The 22267-nt window shown below is 50.5% G+C and overlaps 1 protein-coding gene across 1 annotated transcript in view; it reads right to left on the reverse strand.

Moving 5' to 3' along the window:
* schip1 (schwannomin interacting protein 1) overlaps window positions 1-22267 on the reverse strand; it is a 239212-nt gene that overhangs the window by 214367 nt on the left and 2578 nt on the right. The window contains exons 3-5 of the mRNA XM_035386429.1: window positions 14678-14745; window positions 14360-14452; window positions 12799-12949 (exon numbers count right to left, since the gene is read on the reverse strand). Coding sequence (XP_035242320.1) covers window positions 12799-12949; window positions 14360-14452; window positions 14678-14745 — 312 coding nt within the window. The remainder of the gene's footprint in view (window positions 1-12798; window positions 12950-14359; window positions 14453-14677; window positions 14746-22267) is intronic.

Raw genomic sequence — 22267 nt, forward strand, 5'->3', positions numbered from 1 at the left:
TGACAAGTCTTACTGAAAACAGCAGGACTGTGAGCCAATCCTAGCAGGTCTAACTGAGAGATGTGGGGCTGAGAGCCAATCCCAGAACGTCTTACTCAAAGGCGTGGGGCTGTGAGCCAATCGCAGCATGTCTTACAGAGGGATGTGGGGCTATGAGCCAGTCCCGGCTGGTCTTACAGGCAGTGAGTCTTACGGTGGTAAAGCGCTGCCCTCCTCTCCAGAGCAGGGGCAGCCGGCAGGTAATCTCCACAATGTGTATTGATTAGATGTTGTAACCTATTACAGTAATTATGGCCTGCAGCTCAGAGCTGATCAGATTTAATGTAGGCAGCTCCAGTTTATCAAGCTGCTGTGACAGGCAGGGAGGAGCACATCACACACTGATGAAGAGCCTCATCACCATCCCCCCAGCCCCCCCCCATTTTCTGATGCTTCATCCCTCTGAGGGCGAGGCTTTGAGGGGCTAACCCTAAAACTTCTTCTGAACAAGACGAGGACAGCTCCTCTCTTCCCTCTCTCTCTCTCTCTCACACACATAAACACACACTGCACTCTCTCTCTCACTCTCACACATACACACTGCACTCACTATCTCTCTCTCTCTCTCACACACACACACACACTGCACTCTCTCACACACACACACTGCACTCACTATCTCTCTCTCTCACACAAACACACACACACACATTACACTCTCTCTGTCACACACAAACACACACACACACACACTACACTCTCTTTCTCACACCAACACAGCACAGACATGCACACACACACACACACACACACAGCACAGACACACATGCACACACACAGCACTAACATGCACGCACACACACACAGCACAGACACACACACACACAGCACAGAAACGCGCACACACACACACACACAGCACAGACACGCACACACACACACACACACACAGCACAGACACGCACACACACACACACAGCACAGAAACGCACACACACACACACACACACACAGCACAGACACACACACACAGCACTAACATGCACGCACACACACACAGACACACACACACACACACACACACAGCACAGAAACGCACAAACACACAGCACAGACACACACACACACACACACAGCACTAACATGCACGCACACACACACACACACGCACACACACACACACACACACAGTAATTATGTATGTAATGTCAGAGCCCTTTCTCAGTTAATAAGAAATTGGAAGTTAAGTGGCGATGTACCGAGAGGTTGAGCGCTTAATTGATTCTCCATTTTATTCTGCACTTTTATCCTCCTTATGCCAAACTGACATTATCTGATTCTGCTGATGAGCTTGTCTTCACTGCAAAGCAGCCTAATTAGACACCAATTAACAACACTTCTCCATTCTCATCACATGGAAATTAAACTCAAGTCTATCGGCCGTGGACCAGATTCAACACCTGTGAGCTAATTGGCCAATCAGAAGCTCCCTGGACTGGCTGGGCGGAGGGGAGGGGGGATGTGAACTTTAACAGACAAAAATGGGCACCGCAGAATCACATTCACACAGAATCACAGATTGGCCCAGTATAAGAGTTATTTACCAGTGGCCCTGTATAAGAGTTATTTACCAGTGGCCCTGTATAAGAGTTATTTACCAGTGGCCCTGTATAAGAGTCATTTACCAGTGGTCCTGTATAAGAGTTATTTACCAGTGGCCCTGTATAAGAGTCATTTACCAGTGGCCCTGTATAAGAGTTATTTACCAGTGGCCCTGTATAAGAGTCATTTACCAGTGGTCCTGTATAAGAGTCATTTACCAGTGGCCCTGTATAAGAGTTATTTACCAGTGGCCCTGTATAAGAGTTATTTACCAGTGGCCCTGTATAAGAGTCATTTACCAGTGGTCCTGTATAAGAGTCATTTACCAGTGGCCCTGTATAAGAGTCATTTACCAGTGGCCCTGTATAAGAGTCATTTACCAGTGGCCCTGTATAAGAGTTATTTACCAGTGGCCCTGTATAAGAGTGGACTCAAGACTGGAATACCATCAAGAACAAAAAACAATTATACTGTAGATCTGCATTCTTCGATAATATGCATAAGCTACACTCTGGCTTGACGCACAGCACATTTAGCGGGTTGGGTCGTACACGTTGCCTCTGGTGTGTGTCTTCCCAGTCCAGTGGTATCCAGTGCAGACCACTGAGCTGGAACTGACCTAGAGACGACCGCACCGGGGGCCTCATTTATGAAAATGTTCTTAGTCTTGAACTTGAACTTAGTCTTAAGATAATTTCCGACAGCGTGCTTACGTTCCATTCATAAAAGATACTGAGCATAAAAAACCTTGCTTACGCAGGTTCTAAGAAGCCCATTTAACTTATGCACCTGTGATCTATAAATCTCAAAGTAACATAAAATTGATGGCACCTGAACGTGCCTTACAATCAGCGATTTCCCCTTATATAATGCTAGCTCAAATGAGGGTTTAGTCAGGAATAACCATGGACCAAAAGAGAAAAGCAGACTTTTTGGAAGCCGAGATCACGGCGATGGTAGAGGAGACTGAAGACAGGCAACACATATTATTCGGTGAACTAAATAGTGGGTTGACAAACAAAGCCAAACAGGAAGCTTGGGAGTGTGTCGTCGCTGCTGTGAACGAGGGGGGGCAGCAAGACAGAACTGTGGCTGATCTGAAAAATAAATGGTCTGACCTTAAACTGCAATACCCAGGAAAATCACTTGCGTCAAGTCTAGACTTTGCGTAGAGATAAGATCATCTCCATGTCAAAATAAGGTTTTATAAATAACTACTTATACGTGGTTTTCTGCGTAAGTCATACTTAAGATCAAAATCGATCGTAAGTTCGTTTTGTAAATGAGGCTCCAGGTCCGATTTGACCGCGAGGCGGGACTGCATTTCAGGGCTCAGATAAATAAAAACTTTATTTATTTAGTGAGAAATCCAGCAGTCGATCCAGCGTTCCGGAACCCATTACCTCACCCTCTCCTTCCCTCAACATCACCACCATCAATCCCCCCTGCCTGTGGGAACTCATTAAACAGGAAGTTCCTCTCACCACTGAGAGTCCAGGAGTCTCTAACAGCTCAAACTGAGAGAAATATCACCATCCCTGTGTCCAACTGCCCCAAGAGAGAGAGCTAGATAGAGAGAGAGAGAGAGAAAGAAAGAGAAAAGAGTCACACCAATGTCCCCCCACCACAGCCCACCCAACAACTCCCCAACCACATGAGCAGCCTGCCAACAGCACCGTACCATGTTTCAGCACCAACAGCCCCACCTCTACATGCATCGACCCCGCCCCCAACAGCATCGACCCCGCCCCCAACGGCATCGACCCCGCCCCCAATGGCATCGACCCCGCCCCCAACGGCATTGACCCCAACCCCAATGGCATCAGCTACACCCCCAAATGCATCACCCCAGAATCATTCCACTCCACTCTGATAGGCTGCTGAATGCTGGTTAATTCCTTCATTTAAAAAAGTAAAAGTCAGAATGGCTCTGCCTCCATATCCCCTCTCCCACTCTAAAACCCCAGAGAGAAGATCGATTCTTTTCCCTCTTTTAAAAAGAAAAATTTTCTTTGAACTACTGAAGTAATGGGTCACATAAATCTCGGGGCCAGGCAGACGACAGGTTTGTGACAGAAAAGATCCAGCAGGCTCCACTATTCAGGTCAAACACTCACTGAGGCCAGATTACCTAATTCAGAATTATTAGACTAATACTGGCCAAATGATCTCACAGTACCCAAAATCATAGCTCTATTTCACTTCAGTTACATACGCCTACCCCCAGAAATATAAAATCTTCTCTCTCCCGCGTGCAGAAAATGAATCTCTTAGTTCATCTTCGTGGCGACTCACAGAATCGATGGATAATTTGGGGAAGTGCTTTATTGGTTGGTTTTACGCACACAAACACAGGCAGCTGGAGCTCTGCAGTCATCATATGTATGACGGAGGCTTGTTAAAAAGGATACAGCAGTAAAGCACTTCACACAACGTCCCTGGCACGCCAGCGCTGTAAATAAGCTAATTGGCTAATGTCAGCACAGCTGAATGAGTTACGGCCAATCGATGGGCAGTCCAGGGCTGCGGGGTTTATAAATTCCTTTAAGATGGGTACGGCAACCTGATGTTCATAAAACAAATAGTCTGTTAGTATCTGCGCTGGGATGGGGTTTGGGGGGGCGAGGGGAGTGGATGAAGCTGTCTTGGAGTTCCTTCAGACAAGCGACAGGGAAATTAATGAATAATCTCACCAGCGTTCCTCCCAGAATGCTTACTCAAACATTTTGCCAGTGAGAGGCAAATAAATAAATAAAGCAGCGTTAAAAACCCCACACACTCCTCAAACCGATCTGGGGGCAGGGGGGGGGCGGGGAGGAACGGCTGCTGATAACGGACACAGGGAGGCTCTGTCCTCGGCAGCAGACGTACGCGTACAGGCTTCAGCGTGACTGTAATACACACACACACACACACACACACATGCGTCCACGCTTCAGTGCGACTGTAATTCACACACACACACACACACACACGCACGCACGCATGCATACAGGCTTCAGCATGACTGTAATACACACACACACACACACACACGCTTCAGTGCCACTGTAATTCACACACACACACACACGCATACACGCTTCAGTGCGACTAATTCACACACACGCACACGCGTACGCACTTCAGTGCCACTGTAATTCACACACACACACACACACACACACGCATACACGCTTCAGTGCGACTAATTCACACACACACACACACACTTCAGTGCCACTGTAATTCACACACACACACACACACACACACACACACGCTTCAGTGCGGCTGTAATTCACACACACACACACACACACACACACACACACACACACACACACACACGCTTCAGTGTGGCTGTAATTCACACACACGCTTCAGTGCAGCTGTAATTCACACACACACACACACACACACACACACACACACACACACACACACACACACACGCTTCAGTGTGGCTGTAATTCACACACACGCTTCAGTGTGGCTGTAATTCACACACACGCTTCAGTGCGGCTGTAATTCACACACACACACACACACACACACACACACACACACACGCTTCAGTGCGGCTGTAATTCACACACACACACACACACACACGCTTCAGTGTGGTTGTAATTCACACACACGCTTCAGTGCGGCTGTAATTCACACACACACACACACACACACACACACACACACACACACGCGTCCACGCTTCAGTGCGACTGTAATTCGCACACACACAAACACACACACGGACGCACAGTGAGGCTCTAATTCACACAGACGTACACACATCTAACTCTCCGGTAACAGATGTTTTCTAGTAGTGGAGTTACTATACAAACCAGTGAGCTTTCCGATGTCTTAGCCTCATCAACATAACAATATTACAAGACTCGATTAGGAAGAGAAATCAAGGCAATAAGTTCACAAGAAACAGATGCGACCGTTAAAAAAGACAGTGGGAAAAATCACCACCTTGCTTGACTGTGCCATTTGTGCCAGATGGAAATATTTCCAGTATAGAAGTATTTTCAAGGACCATGGAAATTATATTAATGTCCTTATCTATTTTCTCATTGAAAAATGTAAAATATAAGCCAGGGACTGAGGAACACTCGCCTTCCCAGACAACAAAAAACTATTTTCTGCTCGCAACAAAGGCCACTGCCAAAATACATTTGGGGGACTGGTACTCTAGAACACTCCACTTCCATATCAAAGTAAATTTACTGGAGAGAATAAGAACCAGAGTGGGCACAGCGCCAGGACTTATGACTGTGGGAGGAGCATTCCCAACTGTGTCCCTGAGCTCATGAATATTCATGAGCATCCCATCCTGAAATGCACCCTGGGAATGACTCACAGTTTCGGGTGCTGTAAATATGCACTGCGGCGAGCGATCAGAGTGTGAACAAACAGAGCCTCACTGCTAACAAGCAAACAATCCCTCTCCATGAACGAACAAGCGAGCCTCGCTGCTCACGAACGATCAAGCCTTACCGCTAACAAGCAAACAGAGCCTCACCGCTAACAAGCAAACAGAGCCTCACCGCTAACAAGCAAACAGAGCCTCACCGCTAACAAGCAAACAGAGCCTCACTGCTAACAAACAAACAGAGCCTCACTGCTAACAAATGAGCGAGCCTTACCGCTAACAAGCAAACAGAGCCTCGCTGCTCACGAATGAGCAAGCCTTACCGCTAACAAGCAAACAGAGCCTCACCGCTAACAAGCAAACAGAGCCTCGCCGCTAACAAGCAAACAGAGCCTCGCCGCTAACAAGCAAACAGAGCCTCGCCGCTAACAAGCAAACAGAGCCTCGCCGCTAACAAGCAAACAGAGCCTCGCCGCTAACAAGCAAACAGAGCCTTACCGCTAACAAGCAAACAGAGCCTCACTGCTAACAAGCAAACAGAGCCTTACCGCTAACAAGCAAACAGAGCCTCGCCGCTAACAAGCAAACAGAGCCTTACCGCTAACAGAGCCTCACCGCTAACAAGCAAACAGAACCTCACCGCTAACAAGCAAACAGAGCCTTGCCGCTAACAAGCGAGCGAGCCTCACCGCTAACAAGCAAACAGAGCCTCACCGCTAACAAGCGAGCGAGCCTCACCGCTAACAAGCAAACAGAGCCTCACCGCTAACAAGCGAGCGAGCCTCACCGCTAACAAGCAAACAGAGCCTCACCGCTAACAAGCGAGCGAGCCTCACCACTAACAAGCAAACAGAGCCTCGCCGCTAACAAGCAAACAGAGCCTCACCGCTAACAAGCAAACAGAGCCTCACCGCTAACAAACAAACAGAGCCTCGCCGCTAACAAGCAAACAGAGCCTCACTGCTAACAAGCAAACAGAGCCTCACTGCTAACAAGCAAACAGAGCCTCACTGCTAACAAGCAAACAGAGCCTCGCCGCTAACAAGCAAATAGGGCCTCGCCGCTAACAAGCAAACAGAGCCTCACTGCTAACAAGCAAACAGAGCCTCGCCTCTAACACCAGCAAAGCTCACCGCTAATGCCTGCGAGCCTCACTGCTAATGAACCAGCAAAAGCTGCAACCACCAGTGAGACTCTCAGACACACACTGATGCAGAAACAGAAAACTAAAGCATCAAATATTTAAGTCATGGATATTAAAAGTCTTATTATTAAAATAAACCCAGTGTTTCATCTTTACTGCCTTGTTTCAGAACAGGACTATATTTAAATGATAACATTACAGTTACTGGTTGTGCATACAAATAACATCCCAAGGGAAAAAATAGTATAGTATGCATACTTGATATAATCTTTAATTATACTTCAAGTATACTTAAGTATAAAATTGTATAAGATATTCAGATAAACTTCAGCATACTATCGTTTGCATGGGACAACAGAACAAAACAGAACATAATAATGAGAACAGGCCGTTCAGCCCAACAATGTGAGCCATTTTCCTGCCACTACAGGGTACCCTAGTGTTTTCTTACAAACTAGTTAGTATCTAACACAAATATGAAGCCTGATCTTGAAAACCCCCAGAGTTTCTGCCTCTACTGCGTGACCTGGCAGGCTATTCCACACAGCGACTGCACTGTGTGAAAAAAGACTTCCTAATGTCCAATTTAGTTGCCCTTCTTTGAACCTTTTCCAGAGCCCCTATATCTTGCATGTAGCAGTAGGAGTAGCAATAGCAGAAAAGATTTGGTCACATTTATGATGAAATGCTGAGGAAACAGACTGCAGCCTTTTTGGAGTGATCTGACAGGCTTCCTGTGAGGCATCAGATACAGGGGTCAGAGGTCAGGGCCATGTGTTACAGGATTACGCACATAAACACACAGCAGGATTACACACATAAACACACAAAGCAGGATTACACATAAACACACACAGATTGAAGAAAACCAGGAGCTTTCTTACTGTCTAATAAAAGTGTATGTGTATTTGGGGCGGGGGGGCATGCACTGTGTGTGAGATATATTGGTGTGCACAGTGTGTGTACAATAAAGTGGTTTCTGCAATGTGTGTGTGTCTGTGTGTGAGAGATATAGTGGCTTGCACAGAGTGTGTGTGTGTGTGTGTGTGTGTGTATGTAAGTTTGTGTATGTGTGTGTGAGTGTGTGTGTGTTTTTGTGTGGTACACACACTGGATGCTTTATGGTTAATTCATGAGTTTGGCCCGCTTCTCTTCCAGGTGCAGAACGGTGCCCCCCGGACCTTATAAAGCTGTGGGGGCATGCCCCCGCCTGATGGAGCCGTGTCCTTCAGACTGGACCCCCCCAGGGGGAATGGGGGCGGGGGGGTATGAAAGCACACAGAGCCAGGAGGTAATGAATCTGCCACAGAAACACAAACAGGGGCAGAACACAGGCTGTTTTATACAGCCATAAAAACTACCGCAACGAGGGACACATTAAAACAGAGATGTGGACTGGTATGAGAGAGGGAGGGAGGGAGGGAAAGGGAGAGGGAGAGAGGGAGGGAAAGAGAGCAGAGAATGAGAGAGAGAGGAAGAGGTAGAGAGAAAGAGAAGGAGAAATAGGGGGTGAGAGTGAGAAACAGAGAGAGAAAGAGAGCGGAAGAATGAGGGAGATGAAAAACAGCCCAGGGGATACTGTACTGTAGGAGCCTGCTCTAATATCACACATGGACACACAGCTCACTGACCTCCCTCCTTCAGAACCCCCAATACCCCAAAAAGACCGGCTTTCTGAAGGAGTGGCCTCATCATACCCCAAAAAGACCAGCTTTCTGAAGGAGTGGCCTCATCACACCACACAAAGACCAGCTTCCTGGAGGTGTGGCCTCATCACACCCAAAAAGACCAGCTTCCTGAAGGTGTGGCCTCGTTATGCTGAGGGGATGAACTGAGGGGTTGTAATGTTTGCTTTTTAGTGAGAGACTGGCCACAGGCAGGGAGCCCCTGGAGAGGGGTAGTTTGGGGGGAGTGTCACAGGTTCCAACCATGAATGGAACCCTGCCACTGCGAGGTGCCTGAGCTTAATAAACTACAATAAACATGGATCACTGAGCAGAATGTGTGTGTGTGCGCGCGCATGCGTGCGTGTCCTGCAGATATCAGAGAATTTAACAAAAGTATGCTACTAACCAAGACTTCATAATTAAATGATTGAATAATAAATAGTTTATTTTATACTTGCTGGGAATCAACAGGAACAGTACTGGTGTCTAAAGAGTTGAAGTACCGACCACATACCCAGGGAGTTAATGCGATGATGTCATATATAATGCAACACAATGGGCAGGGAGTCAATGCGATGATGTCATAAATGATGCAACACAACAGGCAGAGAGTTGGTGTGATGATGTCATACATAATGTAACACAATTATCAGGCCATCAGGCCAGAGAGGAGAACCGGTTGTGTGCTTCTGGGTAAAATAAGAGCAACATTAAAATAGACGGGTGTGTTTATCACAAAGCTCACCTGCAGAACCATAACCTGGGATTAACCTGAGAGCTATGACTCATGGCCCACACACCCACAAACACTGCAGTCCCCACACAGCATGCCTCACACTATGACAGGGGCTGGTGTGGCACGACTGGGGTGTGAGTCGCATGCGCACACACACACACACACACCTCATTTTCCTTCTCCTTGAATCCATAAAACAGAAAACACATTCCTCCTGTGATTGAGGCAGGCGTTCTGTCTGACAGAGAACAAGCTGAACTCATTCATGTGGAATAAACAGCACATTCGGGGGAAAAACACACCAAAGTCCAACGGGACTTGCATCATTCACACACAGCTGCCTCTCCAGCAGGACCTGTGGTGACATCATACATCCCAGAATTCCCTGCTCAGGGGTTGGGGGGACTTACCTGCTGTGGTTTTGGGGCTCTCGAGAGTGCACAGGTATGCTGGTAGAGCACTTATCAGGGTGACAGACTCCTGCATATGGAGATGACTGGGCCTCAGGGTGGGGTGTGTCAGGTCACCTGACCTGTATGAGTCAGCACTGCAGGGGGAATGCTGCTTGTCTCCTGATTAATGTGTTTGTTTTCCTGCTGTTGATCGTAAAGTACTCTGAAAGCTGGAGTTTGACAGCGTTTGTGTTCTGAAGCTGCACACTGATGAGTAACAGATGCTCCAGGTGCTGATGTAAGATGTTCAGCTTTACATGTATGCAGGTGTTCCCAGGTGAATGCAGCTCTTCAGCGTTCTGAACAGGCAGAATGCCACTAAGTTGTGTGTGTGTGTGTGTGTGTGTGTGTGTGTGTCTGTGTGTGTGCGCACATGTGCGTGTCTGTGTGTGTGTGTCTAGGGCCTGCTGGAGACCCATGTTAAGGGGACCCCCCAAATGCCTTTACTCCATCACGCTGAACACGCCCTGATCACCCTGAACACGCCCTGATCACCCTGAACACCCCCCCCATCATCCTGAACACACCTCCCATCACGCTGAACACACCCCCCATCACCCTGAACACACCCCCATCACCCTGAACACACCCCCCATCAACCTGAACACACCCCCCATCAACCTGAACACGCCCCGATCAACCTGAACACGCCCCCATCACGCTGAACACGCCTCCCATCACGCTGAACACGCCCCCCATCACCCTGAACACACCCCCATCACCCTGAACACGCCCCCATCACCCTGAACACACCCCCATCACCCTGAACACACCCCCCATCACGCTGAACACACCTCCCATCATGCTGAACACACCCCCCATCACGCTGAACACGCCCCCCCTTCACCCTGAACACACCCCCCATCACCCTGAACACGCCGCGATCACCCTGAACACACCCCCATCACCCTGAACACGCCCCCATCACCCTGAACACCCCCCCATCAACCTGAACACGCCCCCATCACCCTGAACACACCCCCCATCAACCTGAGCACACCCCCCCATAATCCTGAACACACCCCCCATCACCCTGAACACACCCCCATCACCCTGAACACGCCCCATCACCCTGAGCACACCCCCCCATCATCCTGAACACACCCCCCATCACCCTGAACACACCCCCCATCACCCTGAACACGCCCCCCGTCACCCTGAACACCCCCCATCACCTTGAACACACACTCATCACCCTGAACACACCCCCCATCACCCTGAACACGCCCCCATCATCCTGAACATACCCCCCCATCACGCTGAACATGCCCCCCCATCACCCTGAGCACACCCCCCATCACCCTGAACACACCCCCCCATCACCCTGAACACACCCCCCCATCACCCTGAACACACCCCCCATCACCCTGAACACGCCCCCATCATCCTGAACATACCCCCCCCATCACCCTGAACACGCCCCCCCCATCACCCTGAACACCCCCTCCCATCACCCTGAACACACGCCCCCATCACCCTGAGCCCCAGACATAATTCCGCTCCCAGATTAATTCAGCGAGTAAATGTCTTCCTGCAATTAAAGGTAAGCTATTCTGAGTGGTTCTGCCCTGGGCAGGGAAGGCTGTGTAATGGCTTCCTGTCTCCTGCATACTAAAGCTGAGGGACAGTCTGTTCCCTGGGCCTCTGCCAGGCCAGCAGCAGGCAAGGGAATGGACAGCACTCACAAAAACACTACGGCTTTCCCTCTCTCTCTCACTCTCTCTCCCTCTCCCTCTCTCTCTCCTTTACCTTTTGTTCTCCTGAGTATCGATTGCCCTTCTCCATTTCTCTGTTCTCTAACCCTTTCTCTCTTTCTCTTTCCATATTTCTCTCTCTCTCTCTCTCTCCCCTCCTCCTCCTCCTCCTGTTGTGTGTTCTCCTGAGCTGACCCCAGATCAGAAGATAATTCGCTTTGGGCCGCCAAGCGAGACGATGGAGAGCACAGCAGCCTCCACCAGCACCCTGTTTATCAATTAACCAGCTTAACTCCGTCAGCTAATTAAGGCCTAATTAGGGATCCAGACGTTCCACCGGCCAGCTCTCATAAACTCCAACTAACAGCGGCCAGACAGAGCCAGCAAACTGTGCCTCCCAGGCCAAACACAGCCCTGTGCCTCTCAGACCAAACACAGCCCTGTGCCTCTCAGACCAAACACAGTCCTCTGCCTCTCAGACCAAACACAGCCCTGTGCCTCTCAGACCAAACACAGCCCTGTGCCTCTCAGACCAAACACAGCCCTGTGCCTCTCAGACCAAACACAGTCCTCTGCCTCTCAGACCAAACACAGCCCTGTGCCTCTCAGACCAAACACAGCCCTGTGCCTCCCAGGCCAAACACAGCCCTCTGCCTCTCAGACCAAACACAGCCCTGTGCCTCTCAGACCAAACACAGCCCTGTGCCTCTCAGACCAAACACAGTCCTCTGCCTCTCAGACCAAACACAGCCCTGCGCCACTGCAACCAAACACAGCCCTGTGCCTCTCAGACCAAACACAGTCCTGTGCCTCTCAGACCAAACACAGCCCTGTGCCTCCCAGGCCAAACACAGCCCTGTGCCTCTCAGACCAAACACAGCCCTGTGCCTCTCAGACCAAACACAGTCCTGCGCCACTGCAACCAAACACAGCCCTGTGTCTGTCAGACCAAACACAGTCCTGTTCTTTTCAGACCAAACACAGTCCTGTTCTTTTCAGACCAAACACAGCTCTGTCATCCTACCGTAGACATGTCCTGTCCCAGTCCCTCCACCCTACCGTAGACATGTCCTGTCCCAGTCCCTCCATCCTACCGTAGACATGTCCTGTCCCAGTCCCTCCACCCTACCGTAGACATGTCCTGTCCCAGTCCCTCCATCCTACCGTAGACATGTCCTGTCCCAGTCCCTCCATGCCCGCAGTGCTCTGGAACGGGTCCAGCGGGGCCGTCTCATGTTGATGATGCGTACGGCGGTGGTACGCCCTGTGCCAGCTCTGCTTACGGTCCAGGGTGGCACGCCAGGCCCTCTGAATTCTGGGATTAAGAACACACACACACACACACACAGATACACACACGCACACACAGACACAGACACACACACACAGACACAGACACAAACAGACAGGTCAGTCGACAGACAGAACATTTCAGCAGTTTTTAAAGCCTGAGTTTGAGTGTCCCATCACAGAATAAGGGCTGCACATTCCAAAATGTACCATTTTCTGCATTTTTTATTCCTGGTGGAGGTTCCCTTTAATGGCTCTATTAAAAGGTGCTGTACTGTGAAAAGTTAAAATAGGCTTTGCTCTACATAATGGGGCCCATGAAGCACATGCAAAATATACTGTAAGCTACACATGAGCAGGTCACTTAATGAAGCAGTGTTCCCTACCAGGGAATGCAAGGCCGCGTGACGCCTCAGTGAGTGCTGTGATGGAGCAGAAGTTTGCAGTGGACTAATTACAGGGCTGGGCACTGACAGAGGACTGGGACCTGCAGCCCTACATAATTACAACCAGAGAGGCGTCCGATTTCCCCTCATAACGATATGTAAGACATTCGCTGCATTGTTAGCTTCATCGTTTAAGGACAGAGCTCGCCTGCCCTGTTAATCTGTCATGTGCACGTCCCTGGAGATCAGAGTGGAGTGATCTCGACATTAGTCAGTGCTTTGTGTCAGTCGATGTTGACTCTACTTCCTCCCAGACATCCGTCTCCCTCTCTCCATCTCTCTCTCCATTCTTCTCTCTGTCGCTCTCCCCCATCCCTCTCTCCATCTCTCTTCCCATCCCTCTCTCCATCTCTCTCTTCATTCTTCTCTTCATCCCTCTCCCCATCCCTCTCTCCATCTCTCTCTCTCTCTCCATCTCTCTCTCCATCCCTCAAACTACGGCTCAGTAGCTACCTGGGTAAAAAGCCCTCACACAGACTCCAGTCAGGCCGCAGGTGTGAGGGGGGCAGTGCAGACTTTTGGGGTGACACATCTGTTCTGCCCCTCGGCACAAACTGGGGCGGAGGGGCCCAGGGAGACGGCTGGTCTCCCTGACGACCATAAAGAGCGGTTTCATGGTCCCAGCGAGTGGTTATGGGTGAATTCACCTCACAGTAAACCCTTCACCTGGCCTAGCAAATGCAATCAGGGACTTAACTGGATGAAACACAGCCTGAGGTGAACATCAGAGCCACCGATAAAAAAGCAAAAATAACAATAAACAGAGCAGGGCTCTCAGAAAGGAAGGAGAAAACCACACACACATGCGCACAGAAGCACACAAGCCCACGCACACACACACACACACGCACACACGTACACGTACACACAAACGGGCACACACACACACACACGCACACACGGGCACACGGGCACACGGGCACACACACACACACGCACACGGGCAGACTCAAAGTGTGCACATGCGTTTATGCGAATGCACAACTCACATGACCACGTTAGTCTCCCAGGAGCGCTGCTGCTCTCTCCGGTACACGCTGTTGTCCTCTCCATCACTCCGGGCGTGATGGTTTCTATGGGAACTGCATCACACAGGAAGGACAGTGAGAGTGGGCAAAGCATGCTGGGGCAGAGTGCATGGCTTCAGCATACAAAGAACAAAAATAACACACACACTCAAAAATAACACAAAAACACACAAAAATAACCCAAACACACACACAAATAACACACACACACACAAATAACACAAACACACAAGAACACATGATAACGCACCAACACACAGAGGACCTAAAGACACTCACTTCTCCATCCAGGCAACGTCCTGTCCAGCGCTCCTGTTGCAGAACCTGTGGCACCGCTTTCCTTCCTCCTAAAACAGAGAGGAAGATGGGAAGACAAACAAAACGAATGACAAAAGATCTGAGACCTGGGTCATTATGAACAGGAAGTATGGCTGCGTTTGACTTTGATAGCATCAGGCTAACTGTGCTGGAGAGGAACATATCAGAGGATAGCATCAGGCTAACTGTGCTGGAGAGTAACATATCAGAGGATAGCATCAGGCTAACTGTGCTGGAGAGGAACATATCAGAGGATAGCATCAGGCTAACTGTGCTGGAGAGTAACATATCAGAGGATAGCATCAGGCTAACTGTGCTGGAGGGAAGCACGGATAAACAGCATATTTAACAGTGAAAGTTGGAACCCGTACTATTTTAACAATTCACTTAGATGGCAACACATTGTTTCATGTGGCGACAGTTAGATAGCGCTGCAGTGCTCTGTTTAATGGCGTTGGGGGCTGTGTTGGCTATTGGCGTTGGGAGCAGTGTTGGGGGCTGCGTTGGGAGCTGGGTTGAGAGCGGCATTGGGGCTGTGTTGGGAGTGGCGTTGGGAGCGGCGTTGGGGGCTGTGTTGGGAGCGGCACTGGGGCTGCGTTGGGAGCGGCGTTGGGGGCTGTGTTGGGAGCGGCACTGGGGCTGCGTTGGGAGTGGCATTGGGGGCTGTGTTGGGAGCTGTGTTGGGAGCGGCGTTGGGGGCTGTGTTGGGAATGGCGTTGGGAGTGGCGTTGGGGGCTGTGTTGGGAGCGGCGTTGGGGGCTGTGTTGGGATTGGCATTGGGGGCTGTGTTGGGAGCGGCGTTGGGGGCTGTGTTGGGAGCGGCGTTGGGGGCTGTGTTGGGAGCGGCGTTGGGGGCTGCGTTGGGGGCTGTGTTGGGGGCTGTGTTGGGAGCGGCACTGGGGGCTGTGTTGGGAGCGGCGTTGGGGGCTGTGTTGGGAGTGGCGTTGGGGGCTGTGTTGGGGGCTGTGTTGGGAGCGGCACTGGGGGCTGTGTTGGGAGCGGCGTTGGGGGCTGTGTTGGGAGCGGCGTTGGGGGCTGTGTTGGGAGCGGCGTTGGGGGCTGTGTTGGGAGCGGCGTTGGGGGCTGTGTTGGGGGCTGTGTTGGGGGCTGCGTTGGGAGCTGCGTTGGGGGCTGTGTTGGGATTGGCGTTGGGGGCTGTGTTGGCGGTACTGTGAGCCAAGCGCTGGAGTCTGGCCTGTTTGTGGCGCTGAACAGCTTGACAGTCGCGCACGGCCGCCGATGCTGGAGCCAGACCAACGAGCGCCCAGCAGCCCGGCGCGTGCGGTCTGTGAAGCGCGTGCGGTCTGTGAAGCGCGTGCAGTCTGTGAAGCGCGTGCGGTCTGTGAGCCAGAGGAGGTCAGCCTCCTGTGATACGCGTGTGGTCTGTGAGCCAGAGGAGGTCAGCCTCCTGCGATACGCATGTGGTCTGTGATACGCGTGTGGTCTGTGAGCCAGAGGAGGTCAGCCTCCTGTGATACGCGTGCGGTCTGTGAGCCAGAGGAGGTCAGCCTCCTGTGATACGCGTGCGGTCTGTGATATGCGTGCGGTCTGTGAAACGCGTGCGGCCTGTGATACGCGTGCGGTCTGTGAAACGCGTGCGGCCTGTGATACGCGTGCGGTCTGTGAGCGGAGGAGGTCAGCCTCCTGTCAGTACATCGCAGGGCTTTCAAGGGAAAACGTTGAATCAGGGAAATCGAATCGGCGGTATGCATGGGGGGTGGGGCGGGGGGTGTTCATTAATTGAAAAAATTAGAAATCAATTTACACGAGGGTGGCTGGAGGTACTGATTATTCAGAGCTGCAGGCTCCTCCCCCTTCGCTTCTCAGAGAGATTCTATACAGGGCATAACGGGATTACATCATTAATAATCACTAACTAACGATAAGCAATACATTCAACGTGTCATCAGATGAGTGTGTGGCTACTCGCTGTAAATGCCAAACTGGAGAACACGCTACCCTTACATACAGGAGCAGCTCTGCTACTGCACTGAACAGGGTGTTGATGGTGACCGTGAATAAAAGCAAAGACGTCTACACATTACTGTAAACAGGTTTACACTGTGTGACGGAGGCTGCCAAAGCGGACATGATGTTCATAGTGGTTAAATACTGATACAGTAGCTCTAACGGGCAAAACGCTTGCTCATTATGCTGTTTGTTATGGGCTGGTCACCATGAACCAGAGACCACAGGCCAGTTTCCAGGAGAGACTCAGACGCAGGGGCTGCTCTGGAGCAGGAGAGACTCAGACGCAGGGGCTGCTCTGGAGCAGGAGAGACTCAGACGCAGGGGCTGCTCTGGAGCAGGAGAGAATCAGACGCAGGGGCTGCTCTGGAGCAGGAGAGACTCAGACGCAGGGGCTGCTCTGGAGCAGGAGAGACTCAGACGCAGGGGCTGCTCTGGAGCAGGAGAGGGTCGGCTTCTCCCGCACATGCCCACGGGTCTGATCCAGCGCACTGGAAACACCTGAACATTATCTGAGGCAGTCCACAAGTGATTCAGTTCTGCCGAATCCAGCAAAGATGCATAACTGAAGAATCACAGAAGCTATACTTGTGTTCACACACACACACACACACACACACACACACACACACACAAATATCATATACACACAAACACACACACACACGCACACACACACACACACACGTGTAGTTTCGCCCCAGAGGCCACAGCGAGAGATGTGAGCAATAAGAGCAGTCGTGCGGCCCGCCCCCAGCCGCGGGTCAGAGCCGCCAGCAGCGCTCTCCTCGGCCGCTCACGGATCCCGCCGCTCCTGACGGATTCTGCTGAATGAGCGAATGAGCGGTAATCTGTTAGCGAGCCACAGCAGGGCCAGGAAGAGGAAGAGAGTAAACCAGGCAGGACTCAGGGCCAGGAAGAGGAAGAGAGTAAACCAGGCCGGACTGAGGGTCAGGAAGAGGAAGAGTAAACCAGGCCGGACTGAGGGTCAGGAAGAGGAAGAGAGTAAACCAGGCCGGACTCTGGGCCAGGAAGAGGAAGAGAGTAAACCAGGCCGGACTGAGGGTCAGGAAGAGGAAGAGAGTAAACCAGGCCGGACTGAGGGTCAGGAAGAGGAAGAGAGTAAACCAGGCCGGACTCTGGGCCAGGAAGAGGAAGAGAGTAAACCAGGCAGGACTGAGGGCCAGGAAGAGGAAGAGAGTAAACCAGGCCGGACTCTGGGCCAGGAAGAGGAAGAGTAAACCAGGCCGGACTCAGGGCCAGAGGAGAGGAAGAGAGTAAACCAGACAGGACTGAGGGTCAGGAAGAGGAAGAGAGTAAACCAGGCCGGACTGAGGGTCAGGAAGAGGAAGAGTAAACCAGGCAGGACTCTGGGCCAGGAAGAGGAAGAGGAAGAGAGTAAACCAGGCAGGACTCAGGGTCAGGAAGAGGAAGAGGAAGAGAGTAAACCAGGCAGGACTCTGGGCCAGGAAGAGGAAGAGGAAGAGAGTAAACCAGGCAGGACTCAGGGTCAGGAAGAGGAAGAGGAAGAGAGTAAACCAGGCAGGACTCTGGGCCAGGAAGAGGAAGAGAGTAAACCAGGCCGGACTGAGGGTCAGGAAGAGGAAGAGCGTAAACCAGGCCGGACTCAGGGCCAGGAAGAGGAAGAGAGTAAACCAGGCCGGACTGAGGGTCAGGAAGAGGAAGAGCGTAAACCAGGCCGGACTCAGGGCCAGGAAGAGGAAGAGAGTAAACCAGGCCGGACTGAGGGCCAGGAAGAGGAAGAGCGTAAACCAGGCCGGACTCAGGGTCAGGAAGAGGAAGAGGAAGAGAGTAAACCAGGCCGGACTGAGGGCCAGGAAGAGGAAGAGCGTAAACCAGGCCGGACTCAGGGTCAGGAAGAGGAAGAGGAAGAGAGTAAACCAGGCCGGACTCAGGGTCAGGAAGAGGAAGAGGAAGAGAGTAAACCAGGCAGGACTCTGGGCCAGGAAGAGGAAGAGGAAGAGAGTAAACCAGGCTGGACTCTGGGCCCGGGAGAAGCAGCGGTATCAGGAGCATCAATCAGAAACTCCGCTTTATCATGAGCAAGGCGGGCAGAGAAGGAGATTCCCGCGGGTACAGCGCGGGTCAGATTCCCGCGGGTACAGCGCGGGTCAGATTCCCGAGGGTACAGCGCGGGTCAGATTCCCGCGGGTACAGCGCGGGTCAGATTCCCGCGGGTACAGCGCGGGTCAGATTCCCGCGGGTACAGCGCGGGTCAGATTCCCGAGGGTACAGCGCGGGTCAGATTCCCGCGGGTACAGCGCGGGTCAGATTCCCGAGGGCACAGCGCGGGTCAGATTCCCGCGGGTACAGCGCCAGTTGTAATGCGCTGCTGGAGTATAATAGCTTCCACAGGGGCACTGGATCACCCCACAGCCTCTCAACGAGAGGAAGACTAATGCAGCCATTAAAAACACAGCTCTAAAGTGCCCGGGTGCACATGTGCACCTCATTCATACACTTTCCGCTCTATAAAAAACATGCTTCTGCAGTGCACAACCAACGCCATGCTTCTGCAGTGCAGAACCAACGCCATGCTTCTGCAGTGCAGTACCAACGCCATGCTTCTGCAGTGCAGTACCAACGCCATGCTTCTGCAGTGCAGAACCAACGCCATGCTTCTGCAGTGCAGAACCAACGCCATGCTTCTGCAGTGCAGAACCAACGCCATGCTTCTGCAGTGCAGAACCAACGCCATGCTTCTGCAGTGCAGTACCAACGGCATGCTTCTGCAGTGCAGTACCAACGCCATGCTTCTGCAGTGCAGTACCAACGCCATGCTTCTGCAGTGCAGTACCAACGCCATGCTTCTGCAGTGCAGAACCAACGCCATGCTTCTGCAGTGCAGAACCAACGCCATGCTTCTGCAGTGCAGTACCAACGCCATGCTTCTGCAGTGCAGAACCAACGCCATGCTTCTGCAGTGCAGTGCCAACGCCATGCTTCTGCAGTGCAGTGCCAACGCCATGCTTCTGCAGTGCAGTACCAACGCCATGCTTCTGCAGTGCAGTACCAACGCCATGCTTCTGCAGTACTACTCTGGCACTTGTTGTACGTCGCTCTGGATAAGAGCATCTGCTAAATGCCTGTAATGTAATGAAGATGAGTGCTGACTTAAATGCAAAAATAAAGATGAGAACAAAGTTAATACTGCAATCCAGTCAACATGCACACAAATGAAAGGTCAACAATGCAAGTCTGAATTGTTCGTATTGTAGACAATCGAGATGGTAATCCCCTAGAAGGTGGCTGGTTTAATGTCGCAGGGGTGGGGCAGGCATAAATTTAAAATGCCACAGAGTGCCCTCCAAACATATGGTAACGGTAGAGTGAAATTTCTTATTTGTGTTATATACTTAATGCATTTGGATTTGAAATCAAAAGATGAAAATGAGACAAAAGTACAATCAGCTTTTATTTCATGGTACTTACTTGTGTATGTTTTACCATTTTACAGAAACAGATGTTTTAATGTTCAGTCCCCCCCCCCCCCCCCCCAACTTTCTGCTGTGCACAATTAAGTGAACAGATGCCTGGCAGGTGTTTACTGATGCTCAGGTGTTCCCATTTGCGTGGATTGTTCACACATAAAAGCAGTGAGAGACTACTCTCGGGTTTAGCCTTTGTTTTCATCTGTGGAAGACCATCCTGAAGACCGGGGAACTAACTCTGTTTAGAAAAAACAATTCATCTATAATACAGGAGAACAAAAGAATTCATTAAGAAGGACGGCACAGAAACTCGGTGGATCAAGTCCAGCAGTTTGGAAAGTCTCAGGAAGAAAGAAATCACTGGTGAGCCCGTAAATAAACACTGCACAGGTTGGCCAAGGAAGACAACCAAGGAAGTCAGGGGAATCCTAAGAGCTGTGAAGAGAAACCCTAAAACAACAATTAATTTAATCGCCAGTAGTCTCCAGAGGGCAGGGGTAAAAATATCACAAGCCACTATACACAGAAGACTGAGACTTGAAATACAGAGTTACACTGCAAGACCCAGTCCAGCCTCCAGCAGCCAGCATCAAAATGCCAGATTACAATTCCCCCAAAAACTACAGAAGAGCCAGAAGAGTTCTGTAACTTTATGGACAGACGAGACCAAAATAACCTTCACCAAAGCGATGGGAAGTCAAAAGTGTGGAGAAAGGAAGGGCCAGCCCGTGATCCAAATCCAGATACCATGAAATGAAAGCTGATTGTCTGTACATCTTCTGATCTCAAATCCAAATGTCTTATGTATATAGGAAGAACAACAAATTTCACTCTACTGTTACCATACTTTTAAGGAAAGGCCTACTGTATGTGTTTTATTGGCCGCTGCTATATCTGCGCTTTATATACCAGGCCACGCAAAAGCTACACCACAGCATCCGGTGTTTCAGTAGTTTGCATTTCTTTGGTAACCTTAAGTAAACGAGGCCTTCCGTGTACATAACGTATTCGCCATAAACATTTCAGCCATCGTACGTCGGCGCCCGCTCGCGCGCGCGCGCGTCTCAGACTGAATGAAGAGAGCTATCGAGGAAATGACAGCTCGCGAACCGCACCGGGAGATTGCGCGAGTTAAATCCTAATGAAAATGTCAGCGGTACTTTGAAGCAAACGCGCTGTTCTTTATCAGGAGATGTCTCCTCCACTATTGACCTTCGCAGCACTAACGCGCGCTCGCGGTTTGTTCTGCTGAATTGTGTCCTCATGTCACTGCACGAAACCCTTAATTCACAGGCCCGAGGAAAGTACAAGAACATTCTGATTGCGAGCATTCCCTGTGCAAGACTGCACCAGCATTCCCTGTGCAATGCTCTGTTCTACCATAGTTCTAGACTAATTTTCCTGGGGATACTCTCGAGAAAAAAAATTAACATTCCTCTAAAGAGAAACACCTCTCTACACCGCTCCGTGATTTAGGTCCAAATTCAAAAGTCGTATTAACGTATGTGTTGCTTCACTCGCGTATAAGCGCCTTCCACTAATCCAGCTTTAATTGCTCCCGTGTGAACGGGTTCACTCTTCCAAAACTGGATGCAAAATGTAGTTTATACGATTAATAATGAGAGCAAGGACGTGCCGGTGCATTATTGGCTTTGAATGCGAATGTGTGTTGCAGAAAACACATGCCTTGGAAATGAACAATTTCAACATTTTTTTCCACAGACATTCCACAGGGCAATTATTGGGTAATAATTCAACACTCGGCTCGCGCTTTCTTAGCCACCATTTTCCGCTGTATGAGCACCCCCTGACAGCTGCCGAGCAGATATTGATTTTTCCCTCCCAGCCAAATACAACAGTAAAAATGGTTAAACTGAACACGGATTGAACTCGTTACAAATCATAATTATCTACTTTGATCATTTATCGAATATATTTCTGTAGATATATAGCAATATGCAGTTGCTAAGATACCACAGTTTTTTTTGGGGGGTCTCTCCTCGTACTATATTTGAAACCCAACCAATTATTTTAAATCTCTTAATGAGGTCGCGTTAAGGGGGTAGCCTACGTCATTTCCGTTGAGGGAAAACTAAATTTCGAAACGTGGAGCCCCTAATTTCTCACCTCG

The sequence above is a fragment of the Anguilla anguilla genome, chromosome 12 (assembly GCF_013347855.1).
Source record: "Anguilla anguilla isolate fAngAng1 chromosome 12, fAngAng1.pri, whole genome shotgun sequence".
Lineage (NCBI taxonomy): Eukaryota > Metazoa > Chordata > Actinopteri > Anguilliformes > Anguillidae > Anguilla > Anguilla anguilla.